The 13901-nt window shown below is 56.3% G+C and overlaps 2 protein-coding genes across 3 annotated transcripts; both read right to left on the reverse strand.

Moving 5' to 3' along the window:
* Positions 1 to 24: 24 nt before the first annotated feature.
* On the reverse strand, positions 25 to 6378 carry LOC100550971 (P2Y purinoceptor 1-like). The gene is given in 2 exon segments (XM_010722302.3): positions 25 to 5491; positions 5493 to 6378. Coding segments are annotated over 2 exon segments (1533 nt in total). The 5' UTR covers positions 5915 to 6378; the 3' UTR covers positions 25 to 4380.
* A 796-nt stretch (positions 6379 to 7174) lies between these two features.
* On the reverse strand, positions 7175 to 11497 carry CCN5 (cellular communication network factor 5). Of its 2 annotated transcripts, XM_010722301.3 has the most exons (5): positions 11212 to 11495; positions 9346 to 9553; positions 8658 to 8900; positions 8354 to 8532; positions 7176 to 8203 (listed from the first exon to the last, which is right to left on the reverse strand). In XM_010722301.3, exons 1-5 carry the CDS (start codon positions 11269 to 11271, stop codon positions 8195 to 8197), a joined length of 699 nt encoding a protein of 232 aa, XP_010720603.3. In that variant the 5' UTR covers positions 11272 to 11495; the 3' UTR covers positions 7176 to 8194. The 2 variants fall into 2 exon arrangements, with proteins under 2 accessions (XP_010720602.3, XP_010720603.3); XM_010722300.3 differs by having other exon boundaries at positions 7175 to 8532; positions 11212 to 11497.
* Between the last annotated feature and the right edge of the window lie 2404 nt (positions 11498 to 13901).

Below are 13901 nucleotides of genomic sequence, written 5' to 3' on the forward strand. Positions count from 1 at the left end.
TTAGGAGATGGAGCCCTCGAAGCGCGGGCCTGGCGGCTCGGCTCCGCTTCCCCACTAGTTTATGTAAGCCTTATGTTTCGCTTTTTAAAAATAGAAAGATGCTTCTCCCGAGTTGTGCGTTGCGGGAGATAACATCTCCTTCAAAAATAAACTCTGCCCATCTCGGCTGGGAGCAGCGACGCTGCCGGGAGAGCTGCTGGGGCCCTGCGGGTCCGGCCTGAGCTCCCAGCTCTTCCCCGGAGCAGCCGGTAGGTGCTGCAGCCCATTACCCCGTGCAGGTCCAGACGCACCGATGCGTTTGCTCTGCAGAGGGGTGCAAACTGCACGCACAGCTCCCATCATGTGCAGCTGCAGGACAGCGGAGTCAGCTCCGGGGCTTTGCTCTGATCTCAGGCCCTGTGGGACAAGATCCACAAATACACAACAGGGGCAGGAGCAGTTCTGTACTAAACCCGCCCGGTGACACAGTGCAAACCAACACAGGGCTGCACAGGCAGCGCACACAGCAGTGTGTTTGGGTGCTGTCACAGGCATTAGAATGAAGGCAATGCTGCACAGCGGCCCCATGCTCATACATTTCTTTACCCACACACAGCAAGTGCACCAGAGCTGTGTCACACCACACACACATCCCTCCTGCCCAGAGAGAAGCCCCACACCGAGCGCAGCTCGGCCTTTGTCTTCTTGCTGCTCTCATTGCACTTGAACAAGGGCACATGGGAGCTGCAGGATGGGAGCAGGCAACATAATGTACTTCAGCATTGATTTCCAGCAAGAAATTGCATTATGAGATGACATGTCTCCTTTTTATTGCACGGGGAGGTAGAGGGACAGCAGAGCTCCGTGCATAAAGCAGGAGCTCTGGTGCTTGGGGTGTTTGCAAACACCAAACACTGCAAACAGAGTCAGCTGCATGGCTTTCCCTTGGCTCTGGGATATCCCGCTGCCTTCTCCTAGCCCTGCCATCTGGGAGCCCTGGCACCTGCATCCTGCTGTGGATCCTGCCTGATGCCCTGCCTGAATTCCCCAGCCCCGCTCCCCTGGAGCTCGTGCATGGAGCCGCCCCAAGCTGCCAGCGCTGCTGCTGTCAGTCTGTGACCACAAACTCTATTTTCAGCCTATTAAGTTTTTATGTGCTTGGAAAGCTGTCAGTTGAGCGCCAGCCAGGCACACAGCACCTGCCATAAAGTGCCTGGCCCGCGCCCAGCTGGGAGAGGTGCTGCTTTGATCTCGGCCGCTTTCATCGGTGCATTTATTTGTCTGGAGCACCTTGGCTTTAATCACAAAAACAAGCTAAAACAATAATGTCCCTACTTAATCACTGCTGGGATTGTTTGCTGAGAAGCAGAGCAGACAACCAGTTGGGATGTGAGCATCCCAGCACAGCCGGGGCTGAGGGCGGTGGCACTGGGATCAGCACACAAAGCAGTGCTTGGCTAAGTGCAGAGCAGGACCTGCTCCGCTCCCACGGTGGGCAGTGCTATAAATGAGTTCTCTGCTGCAGGCAAGGGAGGGGCAGAGGTTCTGGGAATGCACTGCAAATATGCAAGCATTTTCCTGAGGATGCCTGGATGACAGCTTCGCCCTCGTCCTGCAGCGGGGCTGGGAAGGGGAATGCTGTCATCCTGCTGCTCTCATTGCTCCCCTCCAGCGCTGCGACTGGGCTGTGGGACCGGGGGCTGCAGGACCAGGAGTGATTTCTCAGCGGGGAACAAATAAACCAAACTGAAACTATTTGCTTTGTGGTGCAGTGAGAGCACTGCGCTGCAGGCACATTTTGTTCTCCACCTCGAAGTCGCGACTTTTTACCAAATCGTTTGCGCACTGAAGTTTTCCAGCTCCTTCTCTCAGGGTGGATGAATCGGGGCGATGGGATGGCTGCTCCCATAGGGGCACAGAGATGCCCCCGTGGCTCTCAGCCGACGTGCAGTGGCTGAGCCACGTCCCCGGGGCAGAGCAGCACCGTGGCCACAGCTGCTCTCTGAATCAGTGATGGGAATGAAATTAACGCTGGGCTTTGGGGAGCCGGGCAAAGCGCCTGCTTGGAGCAGGAAGATCAGCCTGGGGCTGCAGTGGGACAAGGAGGCCCGCTTCAATATGCTCCGTTTGAGTGTCTGTGGGCAGGGGCTGAGATACAGAGCTGTGCAGGTGAAGCTCTGGGTTACCCCAGGGTATCTCCTGCCCCATGGAGGTCCCACACTGCACAGTGTCCCCTATTTATAACCACACACACAGAGGAATAATATGAGACCAACAGCCTCACGGAGCCATGCTGAATTTTGTTCTATTTATACGGTGTGCTCTCCTTAATAAACTGTTTGTCTCCCAGATGCCAAAGCACTCTGCACAAAGACTCCGAATTTCATTTTAAAGAAACATTCACTGGCAGCACCCGATCCCCCACGTATTGACCATCTTTGCCCGGATCACCCAGAGTTAACTGCATTACCATTGCTTTCCCAGCTCAGCCGATGTCCTTGGTAAATCAGATGAGCTGTCAGGTCTGCTCTCCCTATACCCAGAGGTACTGGGACAGTGAAACTGCTCTGCTGCAGAAATAAATGCTGCATTCGGGGATGCTGTGACCTTTCATTAGTGACCTGCAGGACTCAACCCTTTTTGCACACACTGCAGTTCCCACCACACCACAGGAGATGCTTCCAAAGCCCCCTGCCCTGCACTCCTCGCTCTGCTGGGGGCCTCTGGTTTAGCTGCTGCTGTCAGCAGTATGTTCTTGTGTAGCATTTTGGATGCCAAGCAGAACAGTTTTGCATTCCAGAAGGAAGTGAAATGGTCATACATCTGTACATCTCTGTCCATCACATTCGTCCCTTGTGGGGCAGCAGCTGCTGTTTGCATGGGGAGGAGCCCGGAGCAAAAGCAGCAGGAGGAGGCTGCTTTGCTGCTCCATTACACAGCTGTGAGAGCCAGGCAGGCTCACGTGCCAGTGGTTGTCCTTAATTACAAATGCAGCTAATTAAAGGAAGGCACTTGGCTGGTTTTGGGGGAGAGCTTTTTCTTCTTCCTCCTTCTTCTTCTTTTCAGCTTGCATGGAGAGTGGTGCTGCCTGAGGATCAGGAGGGCTGTGAAGCACAAGATGCCACCAAGCCCTGGAGCCATTGTTACAGTGCGCAGATCCCAATGGCCTCTGCTGGTTTGACTGACGTGGGACATGGAACCATGAGATGCTACAAATCCTGGGCTCAGGGCTGGTTCTTGGTATACAGATCTTTAGGTCACCCTTAACAACAATGTGGGGGCAGTGGATGAGAGCTGGTCGCGTGGAGGGGAGCAGAGCTGGTGTGTGCCCCTGCTCCATCCCCCAGGCCAGCTCGCTCTGTGCTGCCACCAAGCCTTAGAAGAAGCCAGAGGGGCACAAGTGAACGTGTTAAGTGTTTATTTGCACCTCAGATGTATTAGCCCTATGTGATTGCCACTGTGTTCTCTGCGGAGCAGCGAGGTCAGGCTGTGTGAGCAGCAGCTGGCTGGTGCAGGTCAGGCTTTGTTCTGACTTCAGCCCTGCGTGAGGCCATGCTCTCCAGGTATGGGGCAGTTCTAACTCATGTGCCCCTTCTGAAATCTGCTGCTTCAAGTTTCACTGCTCCGGTCATGCGTTGCAGCTGCTCGTGTTGGGGAGAACCGAAAGCAAAAAGCAGAGTGCTGCTCCCCCTGCAGCAGAAATGCCCCCGCATCCACGGAAGCAGATGGACGTCTTGCCCTGGCAGCTCACTGTACCTCTGCAGGTGACATTTGCACATCAGATTTACAGGAGACACTAGCTCATGTTAATACTGTTGTGAGGCTGAATGCCGGAGAGCTGCAGCCCCCACCCAAGTGGCTCAGAGTTCTCTGGGCACTGCCTGCTGAGCACGTGGTTCAGGCCACTGCGGTCATTTGCCTTGCAAAATAATAAAAAAAAAGCCCTGAGAAACTTTAAGACGTCGGTTTGTTTGTTATACACTCTTCCAGAAGAGAGTGAATAATTCTAAAGTACATTTTTCTGCTGTGAAGGAGGCAGGCCACAGAAGATAAGCCAGATCCCAAAGCAGATCTGCTTCCAGAAACAATCAGCACCACTGCTGGCACAGTTTAGTCATGTTTCAATCAAGATATGTTAGTGAATGTTTCCATTTCTACAGCACTTCCCCCTGCAGAACTCCCCCTCTCCACCATCTGCAATGCAGCAGCTCTCTGCCCCACTTGGGGCTGGTTACTCTGTTCTAAAGCCCGAGCCAGCCTACTCCCTGCTGCCCTCGGTCCCGTCTGTCCCAGGCACCACGCTGGAGCCGAGGACTGCAGTCTCATCTCACCACAAAGCGTGCTTCAGGTGGGGGAATGCTGAAGCTGATGTGCACAGCTGTCGGGGAGGTGCCGCACTGATCAGAGCTGCTCAGAAGCCTCCTGCTCCTCAAAGACGATGCTGCTCCTCGTCCTGTGGGCTTGGTTAGAGAATTCCCATGTGAAGATGGATCCCAGGGTCTCCTTGGCCCTTTGGTGGATATTCCTTATGCGTGACACGCAGTCTTTGCTGGTCATCACGTAGAGCAGAGGGTTGAGTGCACTGTTGAAGCTGGCCAGGCCCCTGGTCACCTGGTAGGAGACGTAGATGTCCTTCATGGCCTGTGTGCAGGACCCCCGCCGCTGCCAGGCTCGGGACAGCAAGTTGAGGTTCCTGAAGATGTGGTAGGGCAGGAAGCAGGCAGAGAAGAGGACCATGACGAGCACCACCAGCCTGATGCTGCTCCTCCTGAGGCCGGGCTCCACCGTGTCGCTCCTGCAGAGCACCACCACCACGTGGCAGTAGCACCCGACGATGATGAGGAAGGGGATGACGAACCCCGTCACGGTGATGGCGGCGGTATAGGGCACGTAGGCACCCAGGCTTTCATCCCCCGTCGTGTCGTGGCACCGCATCCCCATAGGGTCCATCTTGCTGAAAGCGAAGTCAGGGCCCACCTGCACGATGACCCACAGCCACACGGCCGCGCTGAGCCGGCCTGGAGACACGGCAGCCTGGCAGCGGCCCCGCGCCCGCAGCGGATGCACGATGCCCAGGTAGCGGTGCACGCTGATGCAGGTGAGGAAACCGATGCTGGCGTAGAGGTTGAGGTGGAAGAGCCCGCGGGTGAGGCGGCACCAGCCCCTCCCGAAGGCCCAGGTGCGGCCGTGCAGGTAGTAGCTGATGAGGAAGGGCAGCGTGCAGACGTACAGCAGGTCGGCCAGGCCCAGGTGACCCACCAGCAGGCTGAGCGGGCTGCGGGGGCCGGAGCGCAGATAGCACAGCCCCAGCACGTTCCCCACCAGCCCCAGCGGGGTCACCACCAGGTACACGGCGGGCAGGAAGCGCTGCGCGAAGGCGGCATCCACGGGGCACAGAGCCCGGCTGCTGTTGTCCCAGAGCGGAGTGCTGTTGGCCATCGGGCGCCGGAGGAGATGAGCAGGCGGTTCGGTGCTCGGGGAGGTGCTCGTGGGGTCGGGATCCAGCCCCGGCCGGGATACGGAGTGTGGGGCTCCTAGAGGAGCTGCCAGCCCGCTGGAGGTACTGCGAGCCGGGCACCGAGGCTCGAGCTATTTCTGGTGGTGCTGGGAGGGGCGGGAAGAAGGCATGCATGGGACGGCTCTGCGCCGCGTGGGTGGGAGAGCTCACAGTTCGCTGCCGCTCTGCTCGCTGCGTCCCGTCCCCAGGGAACGCCACTCTTGCACCCCGCATCCAGCTCCGACCTGCAGCTCCGTGCTCAGACCGCACGGCCCCACAGACAGCCGGCGTGAGGAGCGAGGGCAGGGCAGAGATCCGCCAGAAAAGTGCGGGTGGCCCCGGTCCAGCACATCGCGTGCCAGGGGCGGTGCCAGCACCACGGATGTGCGACGCTGCCTGGCCCTAGTGCACCTCCAGGGAAGCGTGCAGCAACAACATCCTGCTGCTGCCCGCTCGATGTCCTTTCCACAAATAGAAAAAATCTCTTCCTTCCCTCCCTTGAGCGGTTTTAAGAGGAGGGAACGCAAGAAGCGCCGTGCCTTCCCCCTCCTGCCCGCAGGCGCTGGGGGTGTGACGCAACGGGCACACGGGGATGGTGGAGCTTATGCGAGAGTTAAAACCAAGCCCGAAGAGTGCGATCACCCACCTTCACTGCTGAGCAGCTGCTGCAGCACAAACAACGCTAGAAATAACGTTATCTCCGGGCACCAGAGCAAACAGACCAACGGGCAGAAGGAATGCGGTTTTCCATGGCAGGGGTACGGCCCTACCCTGTGCTGCCGTAGATAAGCCCGAGCCGTGGGAGCGTCTGCTTATTGCGGATGAGTTGGCTCCAAAAGCAACAGAGATTCTGTTCAACAGCAGCAAAATAAGTCTGTTTTGTTACAGAGTCTGTCGACTGTTACACGTGCCTGCCGAGAAACAAACCGTGGCCTGCCACTCTCATGTGCCACTGTGGGTACGGATGTGGCTCTGAGCTACAGGGCTTCCTGTAACCGTCTGCGGGTGCGCAGTGCTTATCTGACACCTCCCAGCACCCCACAGAGCCCGGTGCTGGGGCTGCAGGAAGCACTGATTGTCCAGGTAGCACAGCTTAGAGGGAGCAGCAAACGCTGTGCGACTCACACCTGAATCGTGAGGGTCAGTTTCCCTCTGTTCTTTAGGGAAAAGTAACTCTGATTTGTTTGTAGTCATTAATTCATTATTTAGGTGTTTTCTGCTAAGTGAATCACAGCTCCCTCCCCCCCCCAAAAAAACAAGAGGTGTGTTGTCGTTTCTGTTTGAGATACAGATTGCAGGTTGCTGCTGAAAAAGTGACCTTTAGGATTTCACCAGCAGCGTGGGGTGGCTGGGATGGGCTGAGCCAGCACGGGGGGCCACATCTCAGCACACAGAAAACCCAACTGCCTTGAACCCAGGATATTTGGTACACTGGTCGTGCCTTACTCATGTCAACAGAGGAACATTGTGGGTTTTAAAGTCTCTGTGAGCTTCACACCACTGCTGTTTTTGGCACAGCCACTGCAGAGGCAGAAAACCAATGGTGCTGGGTCCCTTGTGCTGCGTGCTGCCTGTTGGGGGCTCCTGCATCCCCTCCGTCCCACTAAATGAATGGTTGGTGTCAGCAAATAATTCTCTTTGTAAACAGTGTATTATTGCATGAGCAGCAAGGCTCTTTTTTTTTCTTTTTTTTTTTTCTTTTTTCTCCTTTATTTTTTCCCCCAAAGATGTGACAACACCCTTCAATACTGATTTATTTCCGGCACTTGCTGGAGCTGCTGGGCTCTGCTGCTGGCCGTGCTGCAATCACGTTCACAATGCTTTGATGGCAGGGGTGCACAGCCAAGCTGCGCGGTCTCGCCTGCTCTGCTCGCCGCCCTTCTCGCCCTGCTCTGCACATCGCTGCGAGGCCGTTAGAGGGCATTTGGGTTTCGTTTCCGAGCAGCTTCTAAAGGTTCACTGCCGCTCCGCTCTCCTGTGCAGCTCCGCACGCTGGAGCAGCTCCAGCCCGTTGGGCTCATCGCTGCTGTTTGTTTTCCCGTCTCCCGCCTTTCTGCTGGCCTTAGTTTTTGGGGTATGCGCTTGGATGCAGGGTGGTATGTCTGGTGCCTCCTCCGTCTGAGCTGCTCGCCTGCCAAAGCCCTGCCAAACCGCCGGGCTTTGAAGAGCAGGCAGCCAGGCGGAGCAGGGAGTTGTTTGTCCTGGAGGGATGTGTGGAAGGTGAATGGGAGCTGCTGCCAGGAAAACACCTCTGCCGGTGCCCGGGTGTGGTGGGACAGCGAGCCCCCATCCCCAGCGTGGGGGGCACGGGGCATCCCGCTAGTGGTCTAATTCTGCAGAGCAGAGCTGTGTGTGCGGTGCTTGGCACAGCAGCATCACTCAGCCCTTTCCAAAGGCCTCTCTGATCCAGGAAAGTACCACGTCCCTTTTTCTCAAGTGGGTTTGTGCTTGGGGCAGGATTTCCCCATCTGATACAACAGGGTGCTGCTGCCCAGCAACCCAACCCAGGGCAGCAGAGTACAGAGGCGTGTTGTAGGGATCTTGTTCTCTATTTCCACCCTCCTCTGCAGCTGAAGTCCATCGGTTCTCCCCCAGATTCCCAAGGGACATGTCTTCCATCTCCTCCAAAACCACAGTGTCACGGATGTGTGCCAGCTTCTGTGCCGGGACATTGGCTCCGGGACACAACCAGGGTGGGCACGGCTGCAAACACCCTCCTCATCCCCTCTGGAAAGGCAAAGCGAAGCGATGTGGGGACAGTGGATGCCGGAGGACTCATGGCTGGGGGGCTGGTGGGGCGTGCACGGGATGTTGGCTGGGATGTCCCATTCCCACTCCAAGCTGCTGCCTGGAGGTGTTGGCATCACCATCGCTTACCAGAGGGGATGCCGCCGGCAGAGCCGGGCAGGGCCTGAGCACACAGAGCCGCCGCTGTGTCTCCAGCCGGCAGTAGCGGTTCTGGTTGGAGATGCGGGTGGAGAAGCCCACGCCGCAGGTGGCCGAGCAGGCGCCCCACTCCGTGCCCCACGGCTGGCAGAGGTACGGCACTGCGGGGGCTGGATGGAAACAGAGGAGGGGAAATGGGATTGGAGCCCAGTGCCGCCCTACCTGCCGTGTGCCACAGAGAGAGGGGCAGCGAGGGGTCTCCCGTTGGAGCTCACCACCTGATCCCACCTCCTACCTGCCCCAGTGCTCTGCCGCTCTCCGGCCTCGCAGACCCACTCAGGGCAGCACTTCCCTGGGACGTCCACACGCCGTGGGTAGGGGCAGTCTGGGGTGGGCAGGCGGACGTCCTCCTGGCAGAGCGGGACGCAGGTGAAGCCCCCATCCAGGCAGCGGCACTGCAGCTTGCAGCTGGGCTGGAACACCTCCCCGTCACGGTACAGCCGCCCATTCACCTCACAGCCCTCCTCGTCGTCTTCAACTGCAACAACAGTGGGAAGTCATTGGGAAAAAGGGACAGAGAGTGGGGGTGGCAGAGGGGATAACTAGTGGTGACTGGGGGCTGCCAGGAGGAGGGGGAACTGGATGGTCACAAGGGCATAGGGAGGCATGAGGTGATGTGTCGCCCGACCTCCCCTTCCCTGCCTCCTACATCACAATGTGGTGAGAAACCCACTGCTCTCCAATCCTGTCCATGCTTCTCAGGGCTTTCAGACTTGAAAATATCCCTCTGTTATTTCTCTGCAGCTCTCTATCCCCAGCAGCGTCTCTGGAAACGCTATGCCCATCCCACTCAAACCACCCCCAAAAACCCGGCCGGCGACTGGCATTAGAATTGGCAGGAGCAGCAACACAGCCCTGCAGCCATCTGTGTGCATCTTCCTCGGCAGAGCAGCTCTCAGACCATCTCCAGCTGTGGTGCTCACAGTTGCAGGTGCCTCCTGTCCCCGAGCTGTAGTCACAGATGAGCCCCTGGCTGCGGTCGCAGACATGCAGGTAGTCGCAGGGCTCTCCCAGGCGCCGAGCGCAGATCCTGCAGCAACCACAGCCATCCAGAACCAGGGGGGACCCAGGTGGGCAGCGGGGCAGCACGTGGGAGCAGTAGCACGGCCGTCGGCACAGCTGGGAGCACACCTGAGGGTACAAAGCATCGTGGGTTTGACACAGCTGATGGCTGCAGTTGCACTGGGATGGCCTCTGAAAGTCATCCTTGGTTGGGTGGAGATAGATCGTTGGCTCTGCCCATCCATGGGAACGTGGCAGTGCTGCTGGGAAAGCTGCCGTCTTCTTAGGGAGTGACTGCACAGCTTGAATGGGCTCCCATGGAAACCAGGAGAATCAGGGATATCCTGCGGGATGGGGGCTGACACGCACCACTGCTGTGAATGCAGGAGGAGGTGGGGCTGGGAAGTGAGCATCCACACACTGGGGTTCATCAGGTGGTGCTTGCAGCCCCACATGGCAGCTGGTTCATGCAACCCTGCGGGATGCAGCTTCCCAGGAGCTGCGTGCACATGATGAGGGCATTGCTCCTCCACAGCCCCTCGCTGTGAGCACATCTCTCATTTGTGCCAAGAAATGGAACAACACATTTGCAGGGAAAAAATGAAGCCTGATTAAGCTCAGTGCTGTTCTCTGTGCTACGGCTGCCTCCTCCCCTGCCCTGCCTGCAGCAGCCCCTGCCAACCTGTGCCCCAAGGCAGTGTGCCTGCTCTGTGCCTGCAGGAGTTCCCCCAGGTGGGCAGCAGTGTGTCTGTGGCTGTTCTGCACACACCATTACCCTGGCACATCTGACAGGGGCGGCTGCTGCATTTTGGGTCTGAAGCCAAACATTTTGGATCTGCAGTTCTCCTGTGCTACCCTGCACAATGCAGGTATGTGTGCAGCCCTGCCAGGACGTGAGAGGTGAAATCTATCCAAAATGGGCTGGGCAGTCTCTGCCTTGTTCTGGTCCTCTCAATGAGCAGCACTGCTGCTGTAGCAGAAGACAGGGGACCATGAGGGACCAGGGCACTGGTGGTGTTGGCCGTGTTTGGGTTGGGGGCAGAGGACAGCTGGTGGCTCTCCAGAGCTCACTGAGCTCTCCTGGCCAGGAGCTGCTCATCAGTCATAGCTCATCCAGAAGCCAAGTGCATTTTTCATCTTTCAGGTTTCTATTATAGATCAATGTTTTAGAAGGATTTGCCCATCCAGCTCTATTAATCCATTTCCCCATGCTCCCTGCAATTAACTTGTCATTAGATGGCAGTGTGGCTCCTGTTGGAGATCTTAAGTGCCCAGAAAAGCAGTCAACAGGCACGAGGCTGTTCTGATGTCCCTGCTTGCAGTCTGGCTTGGGATTCAAGCAGCAATTACAAGAATTTGGAACTGACATACCCCAACATTTTTCAAAACTCTGCACAGGGAGCTGTGTCATGCAGAATCCAAGAGAAGAAAAAAAAAATCAAACCCCTGGAACAACCCCAATTTATTGGATGGTTTGCATGAGCATCCTGGAATGGGGGAGAGCTGGGGCTGGTGCTCACTGCATGGAGCCTGCAGGAGCTGCGGGATGGCTGCAGGGACAGGTGAGCAAACAGAGCACACTGCTGCAGCACAGAGGCATTTGGTCCATGAGTGTTAAGACTATGCTGCTTCATTGGAATTCTCTCCCAAGCAGAGCTCTGCAGACATACAGCTGTCTGCCAGCTGTCAGGGCTACATCAGCACTGCAGCCTCCCTACAGTCCCATACTGGGAATCCTGGTGCTGCCCTGAGTGATCCTGAGGAGATCCCACGCCCCGACTCCTTACCTTGGAGAGGATGCAGAGCAGGGAAAGGATGAGGAGCTGCTTCTCCAGCCGGAGCCTCATGTTTGCAGGCTTTAAAGCCCCGAGTGGGTCCTGCTGGTGTTTATACTCTCTTCGCTCTGATGTCACTCCCAGGCTCCAATATAAACAGGAGTAGGTTTGGACGAGCCTCAAGATTTGCTTTCTTTTTTTCCAGCCCACATTCCAGCTGACATTTCCACTCCCCTCAAGGTGAGAGCGTGCTGTCTGTTGGGAGAGCAAGAGAAGGGAAGGGACAAGGGACACGTCCCCAGTGGCACAGGCATGGCAGAGGGGGCTGCAGAGCATGCGCTGCCAGGCAGAGCCAGCACCTCTCTGCTGGGCTGTGAATGGGCAGAGGTGGTCGTTCCCCTGACATCCAGCCTGGGACATTGCCAAGACTGAGCAGGGCTGGGAACCCAGCCCCGTATTTAACTCTGCCCCAGGGCACAGCTATGGGAGAGGGATATGTCACCCACACTGCATGGAATCCCAAAGCTGAGGGCAGAATGCTGCCCCTCTGCCGTGTGGGATTCACAGTGTGCAGGAATGGCCAGGCAAGCTCTGCAAGTGCTGAAAGTGCTCTTCTTTCCTGGGCTTCTATGGCACAGCAAGAGCAAGAAAGCAATATGCAGCCCCCCGTGGGACAGCACATGGGGTTGGATGCACGTGGTGTGGATTTGGACTCACCACATCACACAGGTTCTGCCTTCTGCAGGAGCACGGAGCAGTACTTGAGCAGCTCATCATGTAAATACTGTTCCAACCCTTCCCTCTGGAGCAAGTACCCCATCTGTGTTTTGTACCACACGTGTCATTTTGTGGCTGGGGATTCATCCCACAAGTTGTGCTCTGCGGTTCCCATGGCGTTACTGTCAGGTTTTTTGTTTCTTTTTTGTGGTCAGTTGTTGCAAGGATCTAAATACATCTCCTGGGAAGCTCTGCTGTTTCTATAGAAATGAAGGAACCCACTCAGCAAATTGACTTTTTTAGACAGCCGTGTTTCTTCATGCTGTGCCATTGAACACGCCGCGGTGAGCAGCACTGCCAATCTCTAATTTTTTGCTCCATTCATCTGTGCTCACATCCCTCTGCAATGGCTGCACATCTTGCTCTCCTTCCATCCCTTCCCTTGACTTGAGCCTCTTCCTTTCCATACTGACAGCTCAGACAGCCAGGAGCCCTGAAGTTAAAAGGGCTGCTTATGGCTGCTTCCATCCCCCTATGGCCACTTCCATCCCCTGGGGGACCACCAGCCACGGTGAGGGGCAGCCATGCAGTCCTGTACCTTGAGATCAACACATCCACCCCAAGCCCGGGCGAGGAGAGACAAAAAGTATTTACCATCTGGTGGCCATCCAAGTGACTTGTGAGAAAAGAATTCTGGGCTGCCATCCAGCTCCTGACAGTCAGGCAGCGGCACCAGAAACCCTCGGCTCCAGCTGGGACCGCTGACACATGTGGGCTGCCATGGGGGGCCAGGGCTGAGTGCAGAGGACCCCCACGAGTGGGGCTCTGTGGTGGTGGCCATCCCACTCACAGACCCTGCGCCTGCGGAGAGGAAGGAGCTGAGTTTGCACTGAGGAGTTAATGGGCTGTGGCGACTGAGAAAGGGCTCTGTTAGCCAAAATAATGGAGAATGTCATAATTCAGACTTGAGGGACTTATCACTACAACATCCAGCTGTGTTGTGAAGGGCCAGCGCTGCTTCTTAATAGGTATCGCAAAACCTGGGCAGCAATTCAGAGTCACTCTGTGCTGAAGCCCAGACGAGAACCATCCATAACTGTCCCCATAAGTTAAACATTCAGATAACCCAAAGAATAAGAATTTTGTAAGATGAAGCCTGGAAGCCTCAGGCAGATGAATCTTCCCATTATTATTTGGAAAACAGTGTCAGGAATCATCATGTATCGAGTGCTGTGAGCCTCGGAGAGATTATTTTTGGTATAAAGCATCTCCAAACATGAGCTTCTTTTACAATCTCACTGGAAGTTTTGTCTCCCAGACAAGATATAAACCCAGACCCTGACCTCACGGGTCCAGACCCTCGGTATTTTCCATGGGGCTAACTCGTGTTTCCTGATGACATTGCTCATTCTTTTTGTCTATCCCTGTTTTCTTGTGGTTTAAGGCTGAAATAAGCTTTGTTCTCCAGTCCTTGTCTAGGTGGGGTGTGCTGCAGAGGGTCCCAGCTCCCAGCTCCCTCTTCCCAGTGCTGGACTTCCCAGGCGTGCGCTTCCCATCAATCAGCTCCTCCTGACCACGTCCCCAGCCAAGTCCATAACGGCACAGCTGAGACCTTTAGTGTGTGTGTGGGATCCAGCTGAGAAAAACAAGCCACCAGGTCTCAACATGGTTATGAAAGCAGCGATGTCGCCTGGAAAGTATGTACCAGGGAGCAGAGAGCTGCTGTGCCGAAAGGGGTGAGTGGGGGAGGTGGGCACCCGCTCAAATATGACTCAAAATCAGGGGAAATTATTTCTGATGAACGTAATTACTTCGGCTCCAGCCCTGATCAATACGAGGAGATGAAACACTCATAAACCAGTCGAGAATGTGAGCTATGCGCCGTGATTTATAAAAGATGTTTGGCTCCGGGCTGCTGCTGTCAGGCTGCCTGTGGGGCAGGGACCTGCTGGGGAGGCTGCAAACCCACGGCCCCCAGCGAGCAT

The sequence above is a fragment of the Meleagris gallopavo genome, chromosome 22, assembly GCF_000146605.3.
Source record: "Meleagris gallopavo isolate NT-WF06-2002-E0010 breed Aviagen turkey brand Nicholas breeding stock chromosome 22, Turkey_5.1, whole genome shotgun sequence".
Classification (NCBI taxonomy): Eukaryota; Metazoa; Chordata; class Aves; order Galliformes; family Phasianidae; genus Meleagris; species Meleagris gallopavo.